This window comes from Neophocaena asiaeorientalis, unplaced genomic scaffold, assembly GCF_003031525.2.
Source record: "Neophocaena asiaeorientalis asiaeorientalis breed wild unplaced genomic scaffold, Neophocaena_asiaeorientalis_V1.1 scaffold504, whole genome shotgun sequence".
Taxonomy (NCBI): Eukaryota; Metazoa; Chordata; class Mammalia; order Artiodactyla; family Phocoenidae; genus Neophocaena; species Neophocaena asiaeorientalis.
This window is the reverse complement of record NW_020174438.1, coordinates 4,164,719-4,184,942: the sequence shown is the minus strand read 5'-3', so window position 1 is coordinate 4,184,942 and position 20,224 is coordinate 4,164,719. Positions and strand designations below refer to the sequence as shown.

Genomic DNA, 20,224 nt, shown 5'->3' with positions numbered 1-20,224 from the left:
TAAACAAGTACAAAGCTGTTTGAGGCTTGCAGTTCTGGCCACAGGCCCACCCATCAGGCCCTTTCCTCTGGGGGCCAGCCAACACAATCTCAGCTGTCATATAGGACATGCACATCTTGCTTAAATGGGTTATCAAACTCACTGAGCTTGCGTTTGATTCCTGGCTTTGTTTGGATATTATGTGAAAATTACGTTTTCATCAATTATTAACCAAACTTACTTTTCTACCTTGATTACTCACGTTCTGCTTTTTTGCTATAGAACGCATTTTTGAAAAATGTACAAGGCCCTGAGGACCCAGGGAGGTGTGGTTTAGGTAAAGAAGCCACATGACAAGGTCAGCTCCTGAAGCAGAGAGCTATGCCTCATGAACTGGCACAGGCAGGGAGGGGCAGAGCCATTACCCTCCAAAAAGGTGGAGGCCTAGCAGGTGACGTACAAGGAGACCACTCTGGATGTGCCTCAGAATTCAAACTGCCTTAATAGGCCTTAGAATAAAATCAAAGGCCTCTGTGAACTGGCCCCTACCGGATTCTTCCCACTCTTCAGCCACATTCGCCATTCTGCTCTTCAAACACACTTACGTTGTTGTGGCCCCAGGGCCTTTGCATTTACTGTTCTTTCCTTTTTCTCATGCTCTTACATTTGCAATTCAGTAGTTTTTAGTATATTCATAAAATTGTACAACCATCATTACAGTCAATCTTAGAACTTTTTAATCCTCCCAAAAAGGAACCCTATACCAATTAGTGGTCACTCTCCCAATCCCCAGCCCTACACAATGACTAATCTACTTTGTCTCTGTGGATTTCCCTATTGTGGGTATTTCATATAAATGGAATCATACAACACATGACTGATTTCTTTCACTTAGCATAATGTTTTTGAGGTTCATCCATCTGGTAGCATATATAAGTATTTCATTTTTATGGCTGAATAGTATTCCATTCTATGGATATATCCGATTTTATTTATTTATTAGCTGATGGACATTTGGTTTGTCTCCATTTTTAGCTATTATGAAAAATGCTTGTTATTGAACATTCACATACAAGTTTTTGTGTGGACATATATTTTCATTTCTCTTTGTTATATACCTAGGAGTGGAATTGCTGGGCCATACAATAACTGTATGTTTAACTTTTTTTTTTTTTTTTTTGGCGGTCCGTGGCCCTCTCACTGCCGTGGCCTTTCCCGCCGCGGAGCACAGGCTCCAGACGCGCAGGCCCAGCAGCCACAGCTCACAGGCCTAGCCGCTCCACAGCATGTGGGATATTCCTGGACCGGGGCATGAACCCACGCCCCCTGCATCGGCAGGCGGACTCCCAACCACTGCGCCACCAGGGAAGCCCTGTTTAACTTTCTGATGAACTGTTATTCCAAAGTGGCTGTACCATTTTACTGAGAATTTCAATTCCTCCATATTCTCACCAACGTTTGTTATTGCCCATCTTTTTTATTAAAACCATTCTAGGGTTATAAAATTATATCTCATTTTAATCATTTATGATAAATGATAAATCATTCATTTAATGAATTTATCATTTATTATTCATGATAAACCATTTGAATTTGCATTTCCCTAATTACTACTGATGCTGAGCATCCTTTCATGTGCTCATTGACCCCCATATATATTCTTTGAAGAAATGTCTATTTAAATCTTCTGCCCACTTAAAAAAATTAGTTGTCAATACTACTCAGCCATAAAAAAGAATTGAAATTTTGCCATTTGCAGCAACATGGATGGACGTGGAGGGTATTATGCTAAGTGAAATAAGTCAGACAGAGAGAGAAAAATACTGTATGATACCACTTATGTGGAATCTAAAAAGATACAACAAACTAGTGAATATAACAAAAGAAGAAGCTGACTCACAGATATAGAGAAGAAACTAGTGGTTACCAGTTGCGGGGGAGGTGGGGAGGGGCAAGATAGGAGTAGGGGATTAAGAGGTACAAACTATTATGTATAAAATAATCTATAAAGACATATCGTACAACACAGGGAATATAGCCAATATTTTATGATAACTATAAATGGAGTATAATCTTTAAACATTGTGAATCACTCTGTTGTATACCTGTAACATATAATACTGTACATCAACTACACTTCAATTAAAAATTTTTTTAATTAGTTGTTTTTTTTATTGGGTTATAAGAGTTCTTCGAAGATATATTATAGAAACAAGTCCCTTATCATATATGTGCTTTGCAAATATTTCCTCCCATTCTGGGGGTTGTCTTTTCACTTTCTTGATGGCATTGTTCACCTATGAACTCCACCTGCTCCTCTTTGAGTTCGAACCACCTCACCTGGCTCTTTATTATTCTTTTTGTTTTGGGTGGATTAGTCCTGTCTGAACTATTGGACTTTGACCCTTCTGGGGTCAAAAATCAAGTCTGGTGCTCCTGTGTCCTATCTACAATTGACTACAGGGGCCACCCAATGTGGGGTCTTGTGCAACCCATGCCCCAGTTTTACCTTCCAGGGAGAGACTTGTGGACCCGCAGTTTGCGAAGCAGCACATCAGAAATATTGGGCATGACATCCTGGCCACTCTTTGACTCTTCTTCCTCAATAGCTGGGGAGAGTTCAGAAGGGGGCCCTGAAAAAAAAAAGTGTTTAATTTATAAAATGTAATACTCTTGGCAATTTGCTTCAGGGGGTAAGGAATAGCTTTAACATTTATTGGAACCTGGTTATATGCCAGGGGTTTTATAATTGTTATTTTATCCTCACAATGACCCAATGAGCTAGACCTTAATCATCCCATTTTTCAGGTGGGTAAACTAAGACTCAGCAAGATTAATAACTTGCTTAAGGTCACAGAACTGGTAAATGGCATAGGCTTCAAATAATTCTATCTGCTCTAAGTTCTATGTTCTTCCCATTGCTCTCCATAGTACCAAGCAGGCTCTTGTGTCTGGGGTCTGAGGTTGGTTTCTGGCAACTGGAAAATTGTTGGCTCTTTGGCTATAAAGTTTGGAAAAGTCCCCTCTCTTTGGCAGGCTTCTCAAGAGGCCTGCTGCCCAACTATTCTTGCTCAGATGAATTCAGAAGTTCTATCATCTGTGTCCTACTTAGAAATCAGCATCTGGTTCCATATCCTCATAGATAGGAGTAGAAACAGGGTTTTTCCAGAGTAAAGCTAAGGTCATTAGATCTTTTACAGATCTCAGAAATAGATGCCTCCTCGTCAACAGAACCAATAAATAGCCTTTTTTTTTTTTTTTTAATCTCCTAAACCTGTCGTGGGTTTGTGCTCTGAAGGCAGAAAGAACAAACCAAGTACTCTCTTTCCCACTAATTTTTCTCCTGCTTGAAGACAGCTCTTGTACCTCTCCAAAGCTTCCCTTCTCCAGGTTGTAGTCCGATTTTCCCAACTGTTCACTGTGGCCTCTAGATACCACCCCCTGACGGCACACATTCTGGTTGTTGCTGTCCCAGAAGCCCAGATGTGCTCTAACAAGCTCTTAGCTCAGGGGCACAGTGGCAAATGGTCTTGGCATTGACATTAGTTATTCATTTAGCACAGACTTGCTGTGCCCTACACTATGGGCTCACAGCACATTTAGGATTAAAAGCCTTGAATCTCTTTTACTTGAACCAAATCAGGTATCTTCGTCCCATACAATGGTTATTTTCCATTTGCACGCAGGACTTTTAGTTATCCATGTTTTGCCATCTTTCATGGGTTTGACCCAACAGATTTCCAGAACTGTAGTCCAGGCCAGAGATCAGGACTACGGGCAAGGTTGTGGTAGCCATCTAAATGGAGCTAAGATTGGGAGTCATGTGAATTAGAAGCCTCACCAAGGGAGACCATGCAGAGAGAAGAGGAGGTATAGTTTGGCTCCAGGTAAACAATGTTTAAATACTTTGAGCTTCCCGATAACTGAACAGTGTTCATGAGTTTTCTGGTACTCAAGGAATCCAGCAAAGTCCAGAGGACCATCTCTCAGAGTCAGGGCAGTCAGCGATCCTTCTTTGGATATGAGATTCGACTCATATCAGGTAGCTAGTTCTCTTAGTTACCTGTCACCTCTTGGGTTCTGTCCTGACACTTACTGCTATCTGACGTTTCCATGTGACAGATAGCAAACCTTGTGGTGTCTCTGGTCACACTCTACCTTTATGTATTCCCCACTGCACCCAGCAGAGAGATAATGAAGCAGTGGGCTCCTGAGAAATCTATGATTGACATAACCACATGAGGTCTAATAATCACAGGGAAGTCATACGAGGGGCTTTTGCCTAGAAAAGTCCCCTAGGTAGAACCCCACTCCCCAAAAAGGGATGGGTTTCTAGCCCTGCTAAAATGGCTGTCTTAAGAGTGATCCCAGGATTTCCCTGGTGGTGCAGTGGTTAAGAATCCACCTGCCAATGCAGGGGACATTGGTTCGATCCCTGGTCTGGGAAGATCCCACATGCCGCAGAGCAACTAAGCCCATGTGCCACAACTACTGAGCCTGCGCTCTAGAGCCGGTGAGTCACAACTACTGAGCCCTCATGCCACAACTACTGAAGCCCACGTGCCTACAGCCCATGCTCCGCAACAAGAGAAGCCACTGCAGTGAGAAGCCTGCGCACTGCAACGAAGAGTAGCCCCTGCTCGCCACAACTAGAGAGAGCCCGCGCGCAGCAACGAAGACCCAATGCAGCCAAAAATAAATAAGTAAATAAAAATTATAAATAAATAGAGTGATCCCAGAACCTGCCACCCTCCTGATCTCAACCAAATTAACAACAATAACAACAATAAAAAATTTAAAGTCAACTAAAAATAGACCAGCAACTCTCAAGTACAGGAAAAGGCAATAATCTTTAAAAATAATGGCCAGAGAAAAACAGAACTTACTAGAAATAAATGTAGAGCTCCCACCCTTGATAACCCTTTCTTCCTCCCTCAAAGAATCAGTACTGAGAGGAAGATGTGAGAGGAAACGTTGTGACAAACTTTTGTAGTCACTTTTGTGACTACAGAGCCGGAAGAGAAGTGGACCGAGGGGTGGGCAGGCAGCTGCAGAGGCGATTCAGAAAGTTTCTCTAGAGTAGAAGGATATCCATCCCACCATAAGAACACTCCAACAAGACAAAAAACTGCCTGTGCTGCTATGTGCTTTTCGTACTGAGGAGGAGGGGAGAGGAGAAGCAGAATGACAGCATAGTATTCTACCAGAGCTGATGATCTCAAACAACACAGAGGGACTTACCAGAAAGGAAAGTAAGAGAACACAAATAAAACAATCCCTTCTGATAGAGTGAGTGACAGGAGACACATAGAAAGCCCCAACTGACGCGGTCACAACCCCCACCCCCAACCTGCACTTCTGAGAAATAGCAGAGTGGCCAAACTCTTTGGATTTTGTCTATCTTTTCCTTCCTTTATCTGGCAGAGGAGTGAGAGTGGCTGCTGGGAATAGTTGGGTTAAGTGTGGAAAATAAACACCTGGGCAGATTGTCCCTATAATTCTACCCTGAACTGGTGAAATAATCCATGCCCCACTACTGCCCACCCAAGGGAATAAGATATGCCCCCACTTCAGTGGAATAAATTCAAGTGTTAGACTATTAACAAAGTTATAGAAAAAGAGCAGAAACCAACCCACAACACCACTATCCACAGCACCAGCTGAACTTCCTCTTTTCCCCCACCACCCAAGCAGTGACAACGCAGACACAAAATACCCAGTCCTCAACTAAGAGCTGCCAGGAGGACAGAGATCTCAGAAAAGGTAGGAAAAAGTCGGTGAAAATTGACCTACACAATATATCTAGGTCAAGAGAAAATCCAGGTAGAAATGTCCATATCAAAAAAAAAATTAAATGAAAACAAATGGCATGGCAACTACACAAAAATAGTATAGTCAAAAGAGGAAGGAAAGAGGAGAGGAAGGTATAAAGGAAAGAAGAAAAGAAACATGCTGGAGACAGATGTCAGAATAGAAACATAGATGCAAGAAACACATAAAATGCATTTTTGTGCAAAATGTATACCACAAATGTCTTGACTCAAGGAGAAATTAGAACCTGAAAAGATGAAAATAGGAATCAGAGGTGAGATGAGAGCATTGTACAAAATGGAAGATTATTACCATTTAAGGAAATAAACTGAAGACCAAAATAACAAAATGAAGCAAAAAATTCTAAAAATATAGAACTAACCAATATGTTGGAAATATGCAGGAATAAAACAGATAGAGCCTCAAGCTGAATTAGTGGTGGAGATTGAGATGAGCACAAGGAAGTAAACAAGGAAAGAAAGATTAAAGTATTGAGAGGTAGAGTAATGGACCTACAGTGGAGACACTGATGAGAAATTTACAGATTATGGTGGCTCTGAAGTAGTGAAAAAACAAAAGGAACAAAGAACACATTCAAAGACATAAGAGAAGAAAAAATTTCCTCCACTGAGAGAAAAGCTGAACTTGCAGACTGAAAAAGCACACCAAGAAAAAAAAAAAAAAAAAATATATATATACATATATATAAAACCTTACTCTTTTCTATGCATGTATATATATCTTATATAGATCCATAGCTATATATGAACATAAAAATGCTTCTCCAACTACCCTCATAGAAAGAGTAAGTAACCTACAGGGAAAGGTAAGGGTTGAGAGGTGCTGGAAATAAGCTGGTCTCAGACTTCTCTACAACACTGAATACAGCGTAACATCTACAAAGCTCTGGGGAAAAGAGTGATCCAGAATTTATAACCATCTAAACTGTCCTTCAAGAATAAGAACATTTTCAAACATGCTAGAATTCAAGGAAAATGCACCTCTAAGCCCTTCTAGGAAAACTATTGGATGATGAAATCCAGCTAAACAAGACATAAATCAAAATCATAAGCTTGGGAATTGTGAGCCACAGTAAAGGGACTGGTGGTGAACATTAAATTCGCTTACATATAAGCTTAAAGCTAAACAACTATGGAAATTATGGTTATAGAATGGAATATAAATGTTACAACCTTGAGAGTATAAAAAGAATAACTTATCATTTGTATAGGTGGAGATGGAAAGGTTAGGAAGAAATATGAAAGTGGGAAGAAATACTGCCGTTCTTATCTTTCCCTGCAATAATCCAAACTTGAAATATGTAATATAAAAACGAACCTCAATGACTCTAAACCCTTAATGCATTTCATAATATCTATTTTAAAACTTTTTAAAACTAACCTCTTTTTTTTTTTTTTTTGGAGGAAGCAATTACCAAAATTCAGCAAGCCCTACAGTTTCACTTCACTTTAATTCAAGTTCAATTAAATTTTCATACTTTTTATTTAAAAAAAGTATATGGAGCAATCTATAATCTCCCTCACTCCTTCTGTATTTGTAGGAAAGGGGATGTTTGATGTAAGCGATTTTTACTTTCTTCTTTGTATTTTTCACTGTTAGTTGAATTTTTTGATAATCGACGAGCTATTTTTAATAAAAACAGTAAAATTATTTTTTAAAATATCTGCCTATACCACCTCATTCCAATGAAAGCTTTTGTTTCTGGCAATCTCCAGGACTTGGAAAAGTAACTTTGGTGGCTTCTGGTTAAAGATGTGCTGAGGTCCAGGATGATCCCCCAAAAGGTCAAAGATATTTGACCTGGGGATCAACTCTCTTCTGATCTATTTTCTCAGGGAGGCCTTCTCCTTGCCTGAGACCTGAGGGCCCTGAGCCCCAGACTGGGGTGTCTGGAAGGACTGCCTCAGCCCACACCTCTCCCAACGTCCAGGTCCAGATATCCAGCCACGTCCTAGACATTACCCTCTGGATCAGGATAACAAAAACCACTTCAACAGCCACCATTGATCAAACATAAGCTTGCATTAGAGGCACTTTCTCATTTACTACTTAGAATAGCCTTGCAGAGCAAATATTGCTAAGCTCATTTTCTGGGGACGCTGCGAACTAGGAAACCGAAGCTCAGCAAAGTTAAGTAGATTCCCCAGGATCCCAGCTAGATACTGGTAGTGCCAGGATGCAAAGCCAGTTCTGTCAGATTGCGACATCCAGGCTTCTTCCCACAGGCATTCAGATGTCCAAACCCAAACGCGTTGTCTTTCTCCTTAAGGGAGCTCCTTCTTCTGTGCTCCCCACCCTGATTAATAGCACCATCACCCCCTTGGCCGTGCAGACGCACACCTGTTGGTCTTTCTGGTCTCCCTCTCCACCCCATCCCCTCATCAAGTCCTGCCAAGCTGACCTCCAAATGGCTCTCAAACCTATCCTCCCCACGTTCCCTCCTGTCCATCTCAGTCTACAGTCCCATCACCTCTCACCAGGCTGCTTCCATACCCTCTTACCTAGTCTCCCCACCTCTAGCCTCAGCTTTCATAAACTGTCCAGAAGAATTATTCTTAGACTCAGCTTTGATCCTCATGCTTCCTTACCTACAGGCTTCTCTGGCTTTGCAAGGGGTGCTAAAGGAAGTTCAAACTCATTAATTAGACCTCAAAGACTTTACCTTCTCTGATTCCCACCTCCACTCCACCCTTGCTGCCCATCTCTTTGGGACACATGGCTCACACTTGGTTCACCTGGAATTCCTTATGTTCCTGGAACATGCCAAGTGCTAGAAGATGCCTGAGTGCCTTTGCTCCCACTATTCCCTCTGCCTGGGATGCCCTTCTCTTCCTCAGCTCAGAGCTGCTCCTCCAAGGATCCTGCCCTGACTCATTCACCTCCACTGAGCTGGCTGCTTATTCCTCTGTGTTCCTAGGTACTTTATGGTCTTAAAGTCTTAACACAATGTATTGTAATGACATTGTCTACCCTTGTATTTCCTCTCCTACAAGGTGAGGGTGAGCTCATTAATTTATTCAATATTTATTTAGTGCTTACTACACTCCAGGCAATGAGCATGGAGCTAGGCATATAATGCTGAGCTTGTTACCTGGCAGGACAGATTAATTAGAGAAATACCCAAATGTTACTTTTCATGCTGTGATAGATTTCATAAGGGAGAAGCATCTGGAGCGTGCTGGAAAAGTCTTCCCTAGGAAGGTGACATTTGAGCAGATATCTAGAGACTGAATGGGAGCTCACTAGGCAAAGAGGAAGAGAGGAAGAACATTGCAGGTAGAGGGAACAGCAGGTGCCAAGCCTAAGAAGGAGGAGGAACGAGTTGCTGAAGGAAGACCAAGACGTTGAGAGGGAGGAGGAGAGTGGTCCTAGAAGATGCTGGGGAGGTGAGCAGGGTTAATCACACAGGGCCTCTTAAGCTCTACTAAGGATTCTAGTGCTCATTTTGAGAGCAGAATGGAGTCTCTGAAGAGGCTGAACCAGATTTGCATTTCAGAGATTCCTCTCGCTGCCTGTGGATGGTGGATTGAACTGGGTGAGGAGGTCAGGAGTGCAAGCAGAGGGATGGGATAGGAGGTTGTTGAGGGAGCCAAGCAACTGGTAATGACGGCAGGGTCTGAGCCTCCTTCACCTCTGCACCCCCAACATGCAGCCCAGGAACTGGTCCACAGTCAGCCTCATGTCTTTGGCTTGAAATGACCTGCAGATGATCAAGACCCAAACATCCTTCAAAGGGTCCCTGTGAACCCTTGAAGGATGGCTTGTTGGAAAGACCAGATGCAACAAGGAAGAGAGTCTCCAAGTCCTCAGAAACCGAAGCAGAGCCAAAGTTCTTAAGACTCCAGAATGTTCTAGATTTTCCCCATCTCCCAAAGGAACAGCCAACAATCATCAGGAGATTTGAGTTCTTCCCAATGAGCTCATATGCACTGTTGTATTTAGAACCTGTTAAGGGGGCCAGACTCTCTAGCTCCCAGGGGGCGTTTACAATACCTTTGGTCCCAGGTACGGGCGGGGATGAGGCTCTTTGATGGAGCTTTCAGAATGTAGGAAAAGGAAGTCACAACTCTGCTGATCAAGCACATGTGGTTGCCTGCCACATCTCCAGACTGCCCTATATACTGTGGAGCACAGAGTACAATGTCCCACTTAGCTGGCAAGAAAGAATTCTACAACCTTGATGACAGGAATTAAAATGTATGACAGGTTCCTGCTGGAATAAAGACCAGTATCACATAAAAACATTACATCAGCTCAGTGAAGTAGGTACTATTCTTACCCCCATTTTATAGATGAGCAAACAAGGCATCTAGAGCATAAGAAACTTGCCTGAGGCTATGCAGCTGGTAAGTGGGGAAGCTTGAGCTTTTAACCACTCAGATTCTAGAAGTGAGAGAAAAGTGGGAGGGAGGGTACCTTTACTGAACACCTTCCATGGTTAATTTTTTACAATTTAGTGTTTATAGGATTCAAACTCATTTACCTGGTAATTTTATTTCTAAGATCCATCTTGTTCCCTGTTGGTATTAGATAGTGAGGTGTTGCTGTAGTAGTGGATGTCTACATTGTTATAATTTTTTGTAAGTTAACTTGGCAGTATGCATATATATTTAAATATAAATACCTTTTGATCAAGCAATTCTACTTCTAAGATACTATCCCATGGAAAAACTCATGCATTTCTATAAAGATATATCATGGAGAATGTTCATTATAACATCGTTTATAGTAGAGAAAGAATACAAACAACCTAAATAGTAATCAATAAGAGAAAGATCAAACAATTTATATAGTTCCTCATGCCACAGAATGCTACAAAGCAGTATTAAATTTTATCAAAAAACTAAAAGCTCCATATGCACTAAATGAGAAACTTTCTAATATTGTTATGTAAGAAAGACAATGTGACAGAGACAACTGGTCATCCACCAAAATCTGCCCTCCTCAGCTTCCATGTGAAAGGAGTTTAATATGGACATATGGCCAGCAGCCCAGCTAGTGACAACATTCCCCAGTATCCCTTGCTGCTAGGTATTGCCATGCCACATCATCACCAATGAACTGGGAGCTAAAAAGAGATATGCAACTCCCAGTTTACTTAAAAAAAAAAAAAAATCCTGCTCTGAACTTCCATTGTTTCACCTTCCTACAAACCAGAACACAGATTTACCCATGATCCAGCTTCAACCATGTAGACAAGTGTAATACCTCAGGGGATGGCAAAATGACAACAGAGAAGAGACCAGGGTCTCCAAATGATCACATGGAGCAGAGCCACCTGTAACCCGACAGCTCACCTTAGAATTGTTACTTGAGCATGAAACAATCTTCTCTCTCCTATAGGTTAGCATACTTTGGGGTCTCATGTCAAAGCAACTTAGATTTTATCTTAATTAAACAGGAAGGTTGCAGAATACTTTAAAAGAGTTACTTACATAGAAAATTTGATAGTAAATATAAAAGAAAGTACACCATGACCACATGCATTTTATTGCAGAACCATAAGGGTTTATTTCTATATATGGAAAATTATTAATTAATATATTAAATGATATAATTTATATGATTCTTTAAATAGATATGCAAAACAAATTGACAAAATTCAACATGAATCTTAAAACTCGGAAGAGAAGAATATATTTCCTTAAAATAATGAAAAATATAAAATAATACATGAAATAATGTTTTTATATTTTATATATTTTATCTTTCTACATATTATATGTTCTTCTATTTAGTGATAATATAAATATGAAATAATAATAAAAAGTTAAAATAGTGCATCTATTTAATAATTAGGTACATGGTCCTTGAAAGAAAAACACACAAAAAATTCAATTAAAAACAGAAAAAAGGCAAGAGTTCTCCTTATCACCATTGTCATATTAGAGAATGTTGCCAAAATAATAAACCATATACAGATATACAAGAGAAAGACACATACACATGCAGAAGCACACAACTAAGACAAATAGTGAATTTGATAAAATAAAATAACAGATTGTGAATGTGAAAAAATGAGGTATTTTGCAAATGGTCAAGAGCCTTTGGATTTAGACACATCTGGGTTCCAATCCTGGCTTCAGCAGTTAATTACCATCTCCCTGAATCAATTTCCTCATCTGCAAAATGGGTATAATAAGACCCCCCCCCCAGGGTTGTTGTAAGCATTAAGCGAAATATTGTCAAATGCTTAGCATGGGTCCTGGTACATAGTAATCACCCTAGTTATAATAATCATGCTACTTAACCACTATTGTAATCACTACCATTTGTTAACAGTAATATTTATTATACAAGAAACATGTATAATACCAAGCAGCATTCATCTATGACACTGATTATCAGTTAGGAAAATCTAATGAAAAAAGTCTTCTTCATAAATAAGCAAAAACATAAATCATGTAGAATTTGTCTCAATAAGAGATATGGAAGACCTTTACAAAGATCCTTAAATCTAGTACAGGAAAAAGAAAGGAATACTTAAATTAATAGAGGGACAAACCACGTGCCTGAATGAGAACGAAATGTTTGCAAACTAAATAACTGAAAAATCTATGAAGTGTAAAACAAACAAAACTAGGACAGTTCTGAATCCAGTGTGTAGCCTTAAAGCAATCACAATTAAAATGTTGTATAAGATGACATAAATTTCACTTAAAGAATAGGTAGGTGAGAGGCAAAACTGGAAAAGACCTGGAATCCATAAATCTTAGGTTAGAGTTAAGAGCTTTCTGAAGTGTCCTAGTCCAATAGGGAACAGAGGCCCACAGAGGCTGAGGAACATATTTAAAGACACCGGACACCGTTAAGTGGTGTCTGGCCATGAACTCCAATCTCCTGAATTCTTGTCCAGTTGCTCTATTAATTTGCACTGAATCTTTGTATCTAGAATATAATGAATACTCTGAAAAAGAAGAGCAATGGGGGAGAAGTAACCCACTGTACACTAGAACATATTATAAGGTAGCAGCAATTAAAATGGTACAATACTGACCAGAATAAAACAGAATCAAGGGCCCAGAACCAGTCTTTGCTATACATGAAAAAAAGATGCAGCGTATGATTATCTAAGCCACAATGTAATAAGAAATATAAACACTATTAAAATATTATTGAGGTAACAGAATCTTAAGTCTTCAAATACCTATATCTTAAAACAAATTTCAGAGGTATTAGCAAAATAAATAGAAACAAATCAAACTGTAGATAAACTATCAGAAAATAGATTTGTTATCCCAATTAAGGAGAAGTAATATTTTTATAATGATTTAAATAATAGAAGACTTTCAAAGGAAAAGATAGGCTAAAATTACTGTATAAAAACTTTATGATCTCTCTAAAATAATACAAAATTTGTTCAAAGGCAAAAAAAACCAAGAAAAATGAAAAAGGATTGACAAAAAATACAGCCAAAGAACGGTTACTATCTATAAGGTCTACATGTATGACCAACAAAAAACCCAAGACCCAAATGAACACATGAGTAAAGAAATAAATAGTTAATTCACCCATTAAGAAAAAAATGTTTTAAAATTTTAAGTTTAAGCAAATTAATTGAAGTAATAATGGAACGGTATTTTGCACTACTACTACTAATAGTAGTAATTGTTATTTTGGATCATCTTGTTCTCATTACATTCTGGCCAATAAGGAGCAAAAGCAAAGCAAAGCAAAGTCTAGTGCAGGTAGTGCTTAGTGAGAAGACCCCTCACTCAGTCTACAGGGAGCATCACCCATTGGAGGCAATATGGTAAATGCAAATATTCCTACAAATATTCCTACACTTTGACCCCGTGACTCTCAAGCCTGAGAATTTATCCCAAGAGAGTAACTTAAAGGAAGAAAGAAAAAAAACCTACAAGTACAAAGTTGTTTATAGTAGTGGTGTTAATCATAGTTAAAAGAACTGTAAACATCTGAAATACCCAACAATAGATACATCAATACAAAACGAAACTATGCACCCATTAAATGATAAATATGAGGACAAGTCAAACTATAACGGAATTAGTCACGAAATAAGTATTTTAAAAGTAGAAACAGGGGACTTTCCTGGTGGCACAGTGGATAAGAATCCGCCTGCCAATGGAAGGGACACAGGTTCGATCCTTGGACTGGGAAGACCCCACACGTCGCAGAGCAACTAAGCCTGTGCGCCACAACTACTGAGCCTGCGAGCCACAACTACTGAAGCCCGCGCACCCAGAGCCTGTGCTCTGCAGCCACCGCAGTGAGAAGCCTGTGCACCGCAACAGAGTAGCCCCTGCTCACCACAACTAGAAAAAGCCCACGCACAGCAAACGAAAACCCAACGTAGCCAAAAATAAATAAAATTAAATCTTAAAAAAAAAAAGGTAGAAACAGGGCGTTACATCTACACCACCAAATCAATTGTGAAAAAATTATAAATAAGGGTAAATACTGGAAAGAATAAAAACTGTTGCTTTTTCAGAATTTATGGGGTTGTGGGTGAAATTTTAAGATAAATCTTTCCCTAGGGTTTTAAATCTGCTTTAATAAACAAGTTCGAAATTAAAAGTAGAGAAGTATATCATATTTTTCCAAAGATTTCATCTAAAGATGATTAATTTTTTTTAATTAGTACTTTAAAAAATTGTTGGAGAGTCAGGCGTGTAAGCCAGCCGGAGCGGCAGCGCCGGTAGCAGAGACCCGGAAGGGAGCGCGAGGCGACGCTGGCTGCGGGGACCCGGTGACAGTGCAAGAAGTACTAAATTTTACAAGTTTGCACCATGCGTGAGTATAAGCTAGTCGTTTTTGTCTCAGGAGGAGCTGGAAAATCTGCTCTGACTGTACAATTTGTTCAAGGAATTTTTGTTGAAAAATATGATCCTACAATAGAAGATTCTTATAGAAAGCAAGTTGAAGTAATGCACAACAGTGTATGCTTGAAATCTTGGATACTGCAGGAACGGAACAATGTACAGCAATGAGGGATTTGTACGTGAAAAACGGACAAGGCTTTGCGTTAGCTTATTCCATCACAGCACAGTGCATATTTAATGATTTACAAGATCTGAGAGAACAGATTCTTCGAGTTAAAGACACTGATGATGCTCCAATGATTCTGGTTGGTAATAAGTGTGACTTGGAAGATGAAAGAGTTGTAGGAAAGGAACAAGGTCAAAATTTAGCAAGACAATGGAACAGCAGTGCATTCTTAGAATCCTCTGTAAAATCAAAAATAAATGTTAATGAGATCTTTTATGACCTAGTGTGGCAAATTAACAGAAAAACTCCAGTGCCTGGGAAGGCCCGCAAAAAGTCATCATGTGGGCTGCTTTATTACACTAAATGCACTGTAGCTCTGAGCCAGGTCTGAAGAACTGCTGCCCAATTCAACAGTGCCAGCATTCCAACTTTGTTAAACCTACCAACATCTTAAACGGACTTTCTGTGGTGGTACCCTTTAAGGGGTGGATGAAAGCTACTATATCAGTTTGCACATTCTAATCACTTTCCAGTATCACAAGAGAGATTTTTACTTATATAATAGTCCTAGAGTATGCAGCTGGTAAAACCAGAGGCTACAATCCAGTATTACTGTTAAGAGACATTTTTCATCCACCAATGTTGTACATGTATGAAAACGGTGTACTGTATACTTTAACACGCCCCATACTTTATACTGGAGAGTACAATAATGTAAATCCTAAAAGCACCACTATTATTTTAGCATAATAGAAGAGAGTCCAAAGAGCTCCTATATAGACTACTCCAGATAACTTCACTTCTTTGATACTTGTAGCTTATTGTAATTTTTAAAACATAAATTCAAGGTCATTATCATTGTATTGTACAAATAAGCGCTTTAACACAGCGATATAGTTTTTTAATTTTTAAAAATCTGTGGAGACAGTGATCTTGTCTTTAAAATAAGATAGTCCTTTCAGTATAATGCCTTAAAGACGTTGCCTTTAATATCTGTTGGGAAGGAAATATCCAGACTTTTCAAATCTTTTATTATATGTTTCCTTTTTTGTTTACATAGGGAACAATGTTTATAGTTGTGTGTACAGTGGGGGGTCTACAACAAGAAGTGTATATTTTCAAACAATCTTTTAATGATTTAACAATTTTTGTAAATCACTTTCAGGCTTCTGCAGCTGTAGATTCTCACTGTGAATTCCCTGCTTGCTCACGCCTAAGTGTATTTGCAATACCAAATATACAGGTTTAGTATTTTTGCCTGTTAGTGATTGTTTCACATGCGTAACGTTTTGGTTGAGATGTTAAATGGTGGATGAGTACTGTGGATGTGAATGTGGGAAGTAATTTTAATCATGTGTAATTGGTCATAAGGCCTAAGTTGCAGTAACTATTGCTGTTTTATTTAACAATGCCTCGTTGCTTTGTATGCACTAACATTTGGGTGTAAACATTGTGTGTCTACCCAACAGGGAGCCACAGTATTTAAATTGACCAACCTAATGTTACAACTCCTTTTGAGGTGGCCAAACGTAAACTAAAAGCCTTAATTAAAGTGGTGCAATTTTGCATAACTTAGCATCAATAGTTCAATAAATTTGGATTGCCAAAAAAAAATAATTGTTGGATGTTTTACTTCTGGGAATCTTCTTGTCAATGTTGAATAGGTAGGTGTTAGTTACTATATTTCAGACTAGGGGCTTCCAACATGGTTGGTGGCACCCTGGACACAGCCACAGAACAATCCTTAAGCAGAAGGTTTCTATGCTGAGAATGACCACGAGTAGCGTGAGCCATCGGGAGAAGTGAGTCAGGAGATGGGAGCTGGGGTGGAGGTGAGGCAAGAGACCCCAAGTTTTACTTTCTGAAGGCGAGTCTGGCAAGTGGGTGGGTGGGGCCTTGCAGCCACCAGGCGGGAAGGGCTGGGGTCTGGACTTTGTAGTGACAGCAGATTAGAAAGCAAGAGATGACTCTGATGTCTCGGAAAGAGGAACTGTTCTATCTGGGTGGCTTCCTGGGTGTGAGAGGAAAAGGAAAAGGAAGCATCAGAAGTTCAGGCCTGGGTCACCCTTCCAGACCCACTAGGTGCTAACAAGGCTCAGGGAGGGCTGGAGGGGTCCAAAAGGGGGGCTGGTTGGAAGAAGACAAGTTTAGAGGTTTTCTGAGTGGGCAGGAAACACCATCTGATTCACTTATTCATCCATTTGCAAATATTTACTGAGGGCCTGTTCTGCGTCTGGCCCACACTTGCCACTGGGATGGACAAAGGCCCTGACAGGATGTGCAGTGTTTACACGTTCACCTTCTTTGATGTGGAGAAAATGAATCTAGCCCCAGCCTGAGGAGAGCATCTCCCCGATCCCACCTACCTTTTTCCTGCTCAGCCGCTTCACTAAGGTCTGGAAGCTTGAGCCCCACTAAGTTCTGATTTCTTAGCAGGATGTGCTCCTTTTTAGGAAAAGAAAGACAACGTTTCAGATGATGACCTCAGGCTGGACTCTTCCCTCATTCTATGGCTCTGTGACCCCTCAGTCTCACGGGGCAGCACTCGGGGTGGGGACAGTCACGACATCTGAGGGGCACCAGGAAGACCGCTCCTCTCCCAGCCTGTAAAGGTGCTAGAAACCTCACCATCAATGCCCCATTCCTTGGGTCAGGAATGGTCCTTCGCATGGCTGGCTTTTTAAATAAGCCTGTGAGCCTCAGGGCGAGGGAGCTGCCAGCCACATGGTGGCTGAAGGCTGGAGGACAAACAGAAGCAGAGCCCAGGGCTCTGGGGATAGGAGGTCCCCTGGGTGCGTATGGAGCCGCCAAAGATGGAAACAATGTTTGTGATCTCATGGCTGTGCTCTGAGCTGCCTGGAGCTTCCTGCCTTGTTATTCTGGGCAGTGAGTGCCCACTTTCAGGACTTGGGACCTCCCCTGCCCCCAGTTCCTCAGTGGCCTGTGATGGCACCTCTTGAGTTGTTAAACTCTCCAGACGAATGAGGCCTGCAGATTGCCGTCCCAAGGCTGCAGGCCAATAGCCACTGCTGCCTGGGGCTTCGGCCAGCAGAGTTGAGAAGAGATGGGGATGCTGACAGCAGGTATGTGGCACAGGTAGGCTCACACCTGTTCCAAGTCCAAGACCGGTGCTCCCAAGTGGAAATGCCACACAGAACTCCTTGGGCCTGTGACCTGTGCTTCTAAGGGGATTTTCAGTGTCCCGGTAGCAAAGGCCACTTGGACGGTTTTCCTCCCGGGTGAAGGAGAGGAAAGGGCCAGCAGAGGGAGCTCTGGCCCAGATGGAAGTCATGCGCCAGGGCCCTTGACCTGTTTCCTTAACCAGAGGCCCACAACCAAGCGGCTCCCAGCACCCTGGCTTGGGCTGGAGGTGTGGTCAGACACAGGGCAGTGGTTAGTGGGATGGGGCCTCCAGGTTCTCTGTGATTTTCTTTGCTGCAGAGGGGAACTGGCAGGGGTCTGGGGGTGGCCTGTCGCCTGGGCCTGGCCTCTGCTGCCCAGAGGCACGTGAAGGCAAATGCCTGTCTGGCCTCCTTGGCGTCACCTTCCCCAGGGGTCTGGGGCTGCGGCCCACCAGGGGCGGCCCTTGCAGGCCTGTGCTGACCCGCTAGTTAGTGAGGTCTTCCTGGCTGGGTGGGCTTTTCCGTGTATAATGTTTTTAACCTCAGCAGCCAGGCCCCAGCCCCCCGGAGCCTCCAACGCAGAAGGCTTCTGTGCAGGACAGTGGCCACGGTTGGAACACGATCCTGTTAGTGCAGACCCCCAGCCCCGCACTTGCTCTTGACCGCTGTCAAGTGCCTCATTTCCTTCCCTGTCCCACGGCCCCTCTGTAGGGGAGCCAGGAGGGCCTCGTCCAACTCCAGCTGTGCGGGCGCCAGGCCCCACCCCGTGGAGTCCCGGCTGCCTTGGCCTGTGGCCTGGGTTGGCCCTCTGGGGAAGTGGGGCTTGGGTAAGGATTTCTTTGTCCTGTTAAACTCTTCTCTTCCTCACACCCTGGGCTCTCTCCCCCTGCATCTCTGGATGACCCCCAGTCATTCCATGAATAGGGCAGTAGCCTCATGAGAGACAGCTGTGCCTGGTTTGATGGCCAATGACAGTTAGGGACATTAGGGGTGTTAGAAGAAATTCACCACAGAGGGAGCAGCCCCTCACGGCCATGTTTGGATGGATTTGAGGCCCTTTGTTAACAGGTATCAGGAAGGAAAGCTTGGGGGGCAAGACAGAGGGAAAAGCCATTCCATCCTTGCCCCATCCTGGGCATGACAAGGTGCTCCATCAAAGGCTTCTTGTTCATGAGCCACCAGGTCCAGTTAGAGAGGAAAACAGCCCAGGACTCAGGGCCCATGTGTCCTTCCGTATACCCACCTTCCCCTTGAAATGTGGCAGCTCTACACCAGCTGACCTCACCCGAGCGAGCAGGGTAGAGGCACGAAAGGTGATATTTATGAAGGACATGCTGCCCAGTGGGCTGGTTTTTGGGGTGGGGAGGTTCAGGGTTCCACAAGGCCCACGTCTGGGCCACAGCTGCCCCACCCCAGGCCCAGGTCAGCCCGGCCCAGGGGCCCTCAGCCCAGGTTGGGTACCTGGACGCACACCCTGCCCAGCAGGACCCCAGGAACGCACCTCACGGAGTTTGGTCAGTTTCTGCATCCGCACCGGCTGCACCTGTATCTGAAAGTCTTTAAGTCCAGGAGCCTTGGCCAGCTGGCTGCCAGCTTTGCCTGAAAGACGCTTCTCTTCCTCTGCCAGCGGCACCTTGGCAAGCACTTTCTGAAGCCGGGGGCCGGGTTCTTCGGGACTGCTGTCCCAGGAGACATCCCGCAGCAGGGGCGGCCGGGACACAGGGGGCCACAGCTCAGCTTTGGAGCCAACCTTGGACCCTGTGGGCTCTCCGACTGTACTTTTCCCCTGGGGGGACTGGGGAGCTGCCCCTCCAGAGCCCTGGGTTGGGCTTCTGGGCAGAGGGTTGCCCTCCTTGGCTGTCTTCAGAAGCGGCTTCCCTAGCTCGCTCTCAACAGGGCCAGGCTGGGGGCTGTTCAGGGCCATTTTCCCACCACTGCCTGTGCCAGAAGCTGGGCCCTTGGGTATGGCCTCTGGGCGATGGAGGGGATCAAAGTTTTCCTTTTGTTCTATTGCAATTTCTTTGGACTTCTCAACTGTGGGAGAGCGAGGAGTCAGCCTGCCCTGAGACACTTTCCTCTGGTCATTCTGCTTGCGGTCAGCTAGCCCTTTGAGGACATTCTGAAAGAGACAAGGTAGAGCTGGGACCCCAGGGGCAGGTTGGAGGGGAGAAGGGTGGATTCACCTCTGCTGTGGGGTCTCTAACCCCATGGACCCTGCTAAGGGACCCGCACGTGTGTGTGCGCACGCATGTGCACACACGTGTATGTGTGTACGTGTGTGTGTGTGTGTGTGTGTGTGTGTGTGTGTGTGTGTGTGTGTGTGTGTGTGGGGGGGGGGG

General features: G+C 42.8%; 2 protein-coding genes across 2 annotated transcripts in view; one reads left to right on the top strand and one right to left on the bottom strand.

Moving 5' to 3' along the window:
• IRAG1 (inositol 1,4,5-triphosphate receptor associated 1) overlaps positions 1-20,224 on the bottom strand; it is a 77,762-nt gene that overhangs the window by 35,077 nt on the left and 22,461 nt on the right. The window contains exons 8-10 of the mRNA XM_024757070.1: positions 19,387-20,004; positions 17,130-17,208; positions 2,489-2,612 (exon numbers count right to left, since the gene is read on the bottom strand). Of these exons, the coding sequence (XP_024612838.1) occupies positions 2,489-2,612; positions 17,130-17,208; positions 19,387-20,004 (821 nt within the window). The remainder of the gene's footprint in view (positions 1-2,488; positions 2,613-17,129; positions 17,209-19,386; positions 20,005-20,224) is intronic.
• On the top strand, positions 14,565-15,154 carry LOC112407608 (ras-related protein Rap-1b-like). Its single transcript, XM_024756962.1, has 2 exons — positions 14,565-14,620; positions 14,746-15,154. Exons 1-2 carry the CDS (start codon positions 14,565-14,567, stop codon positions 15,152-15,154), a joined length of 465 nt encoding a protein of 154 aa, XP_024612730.1.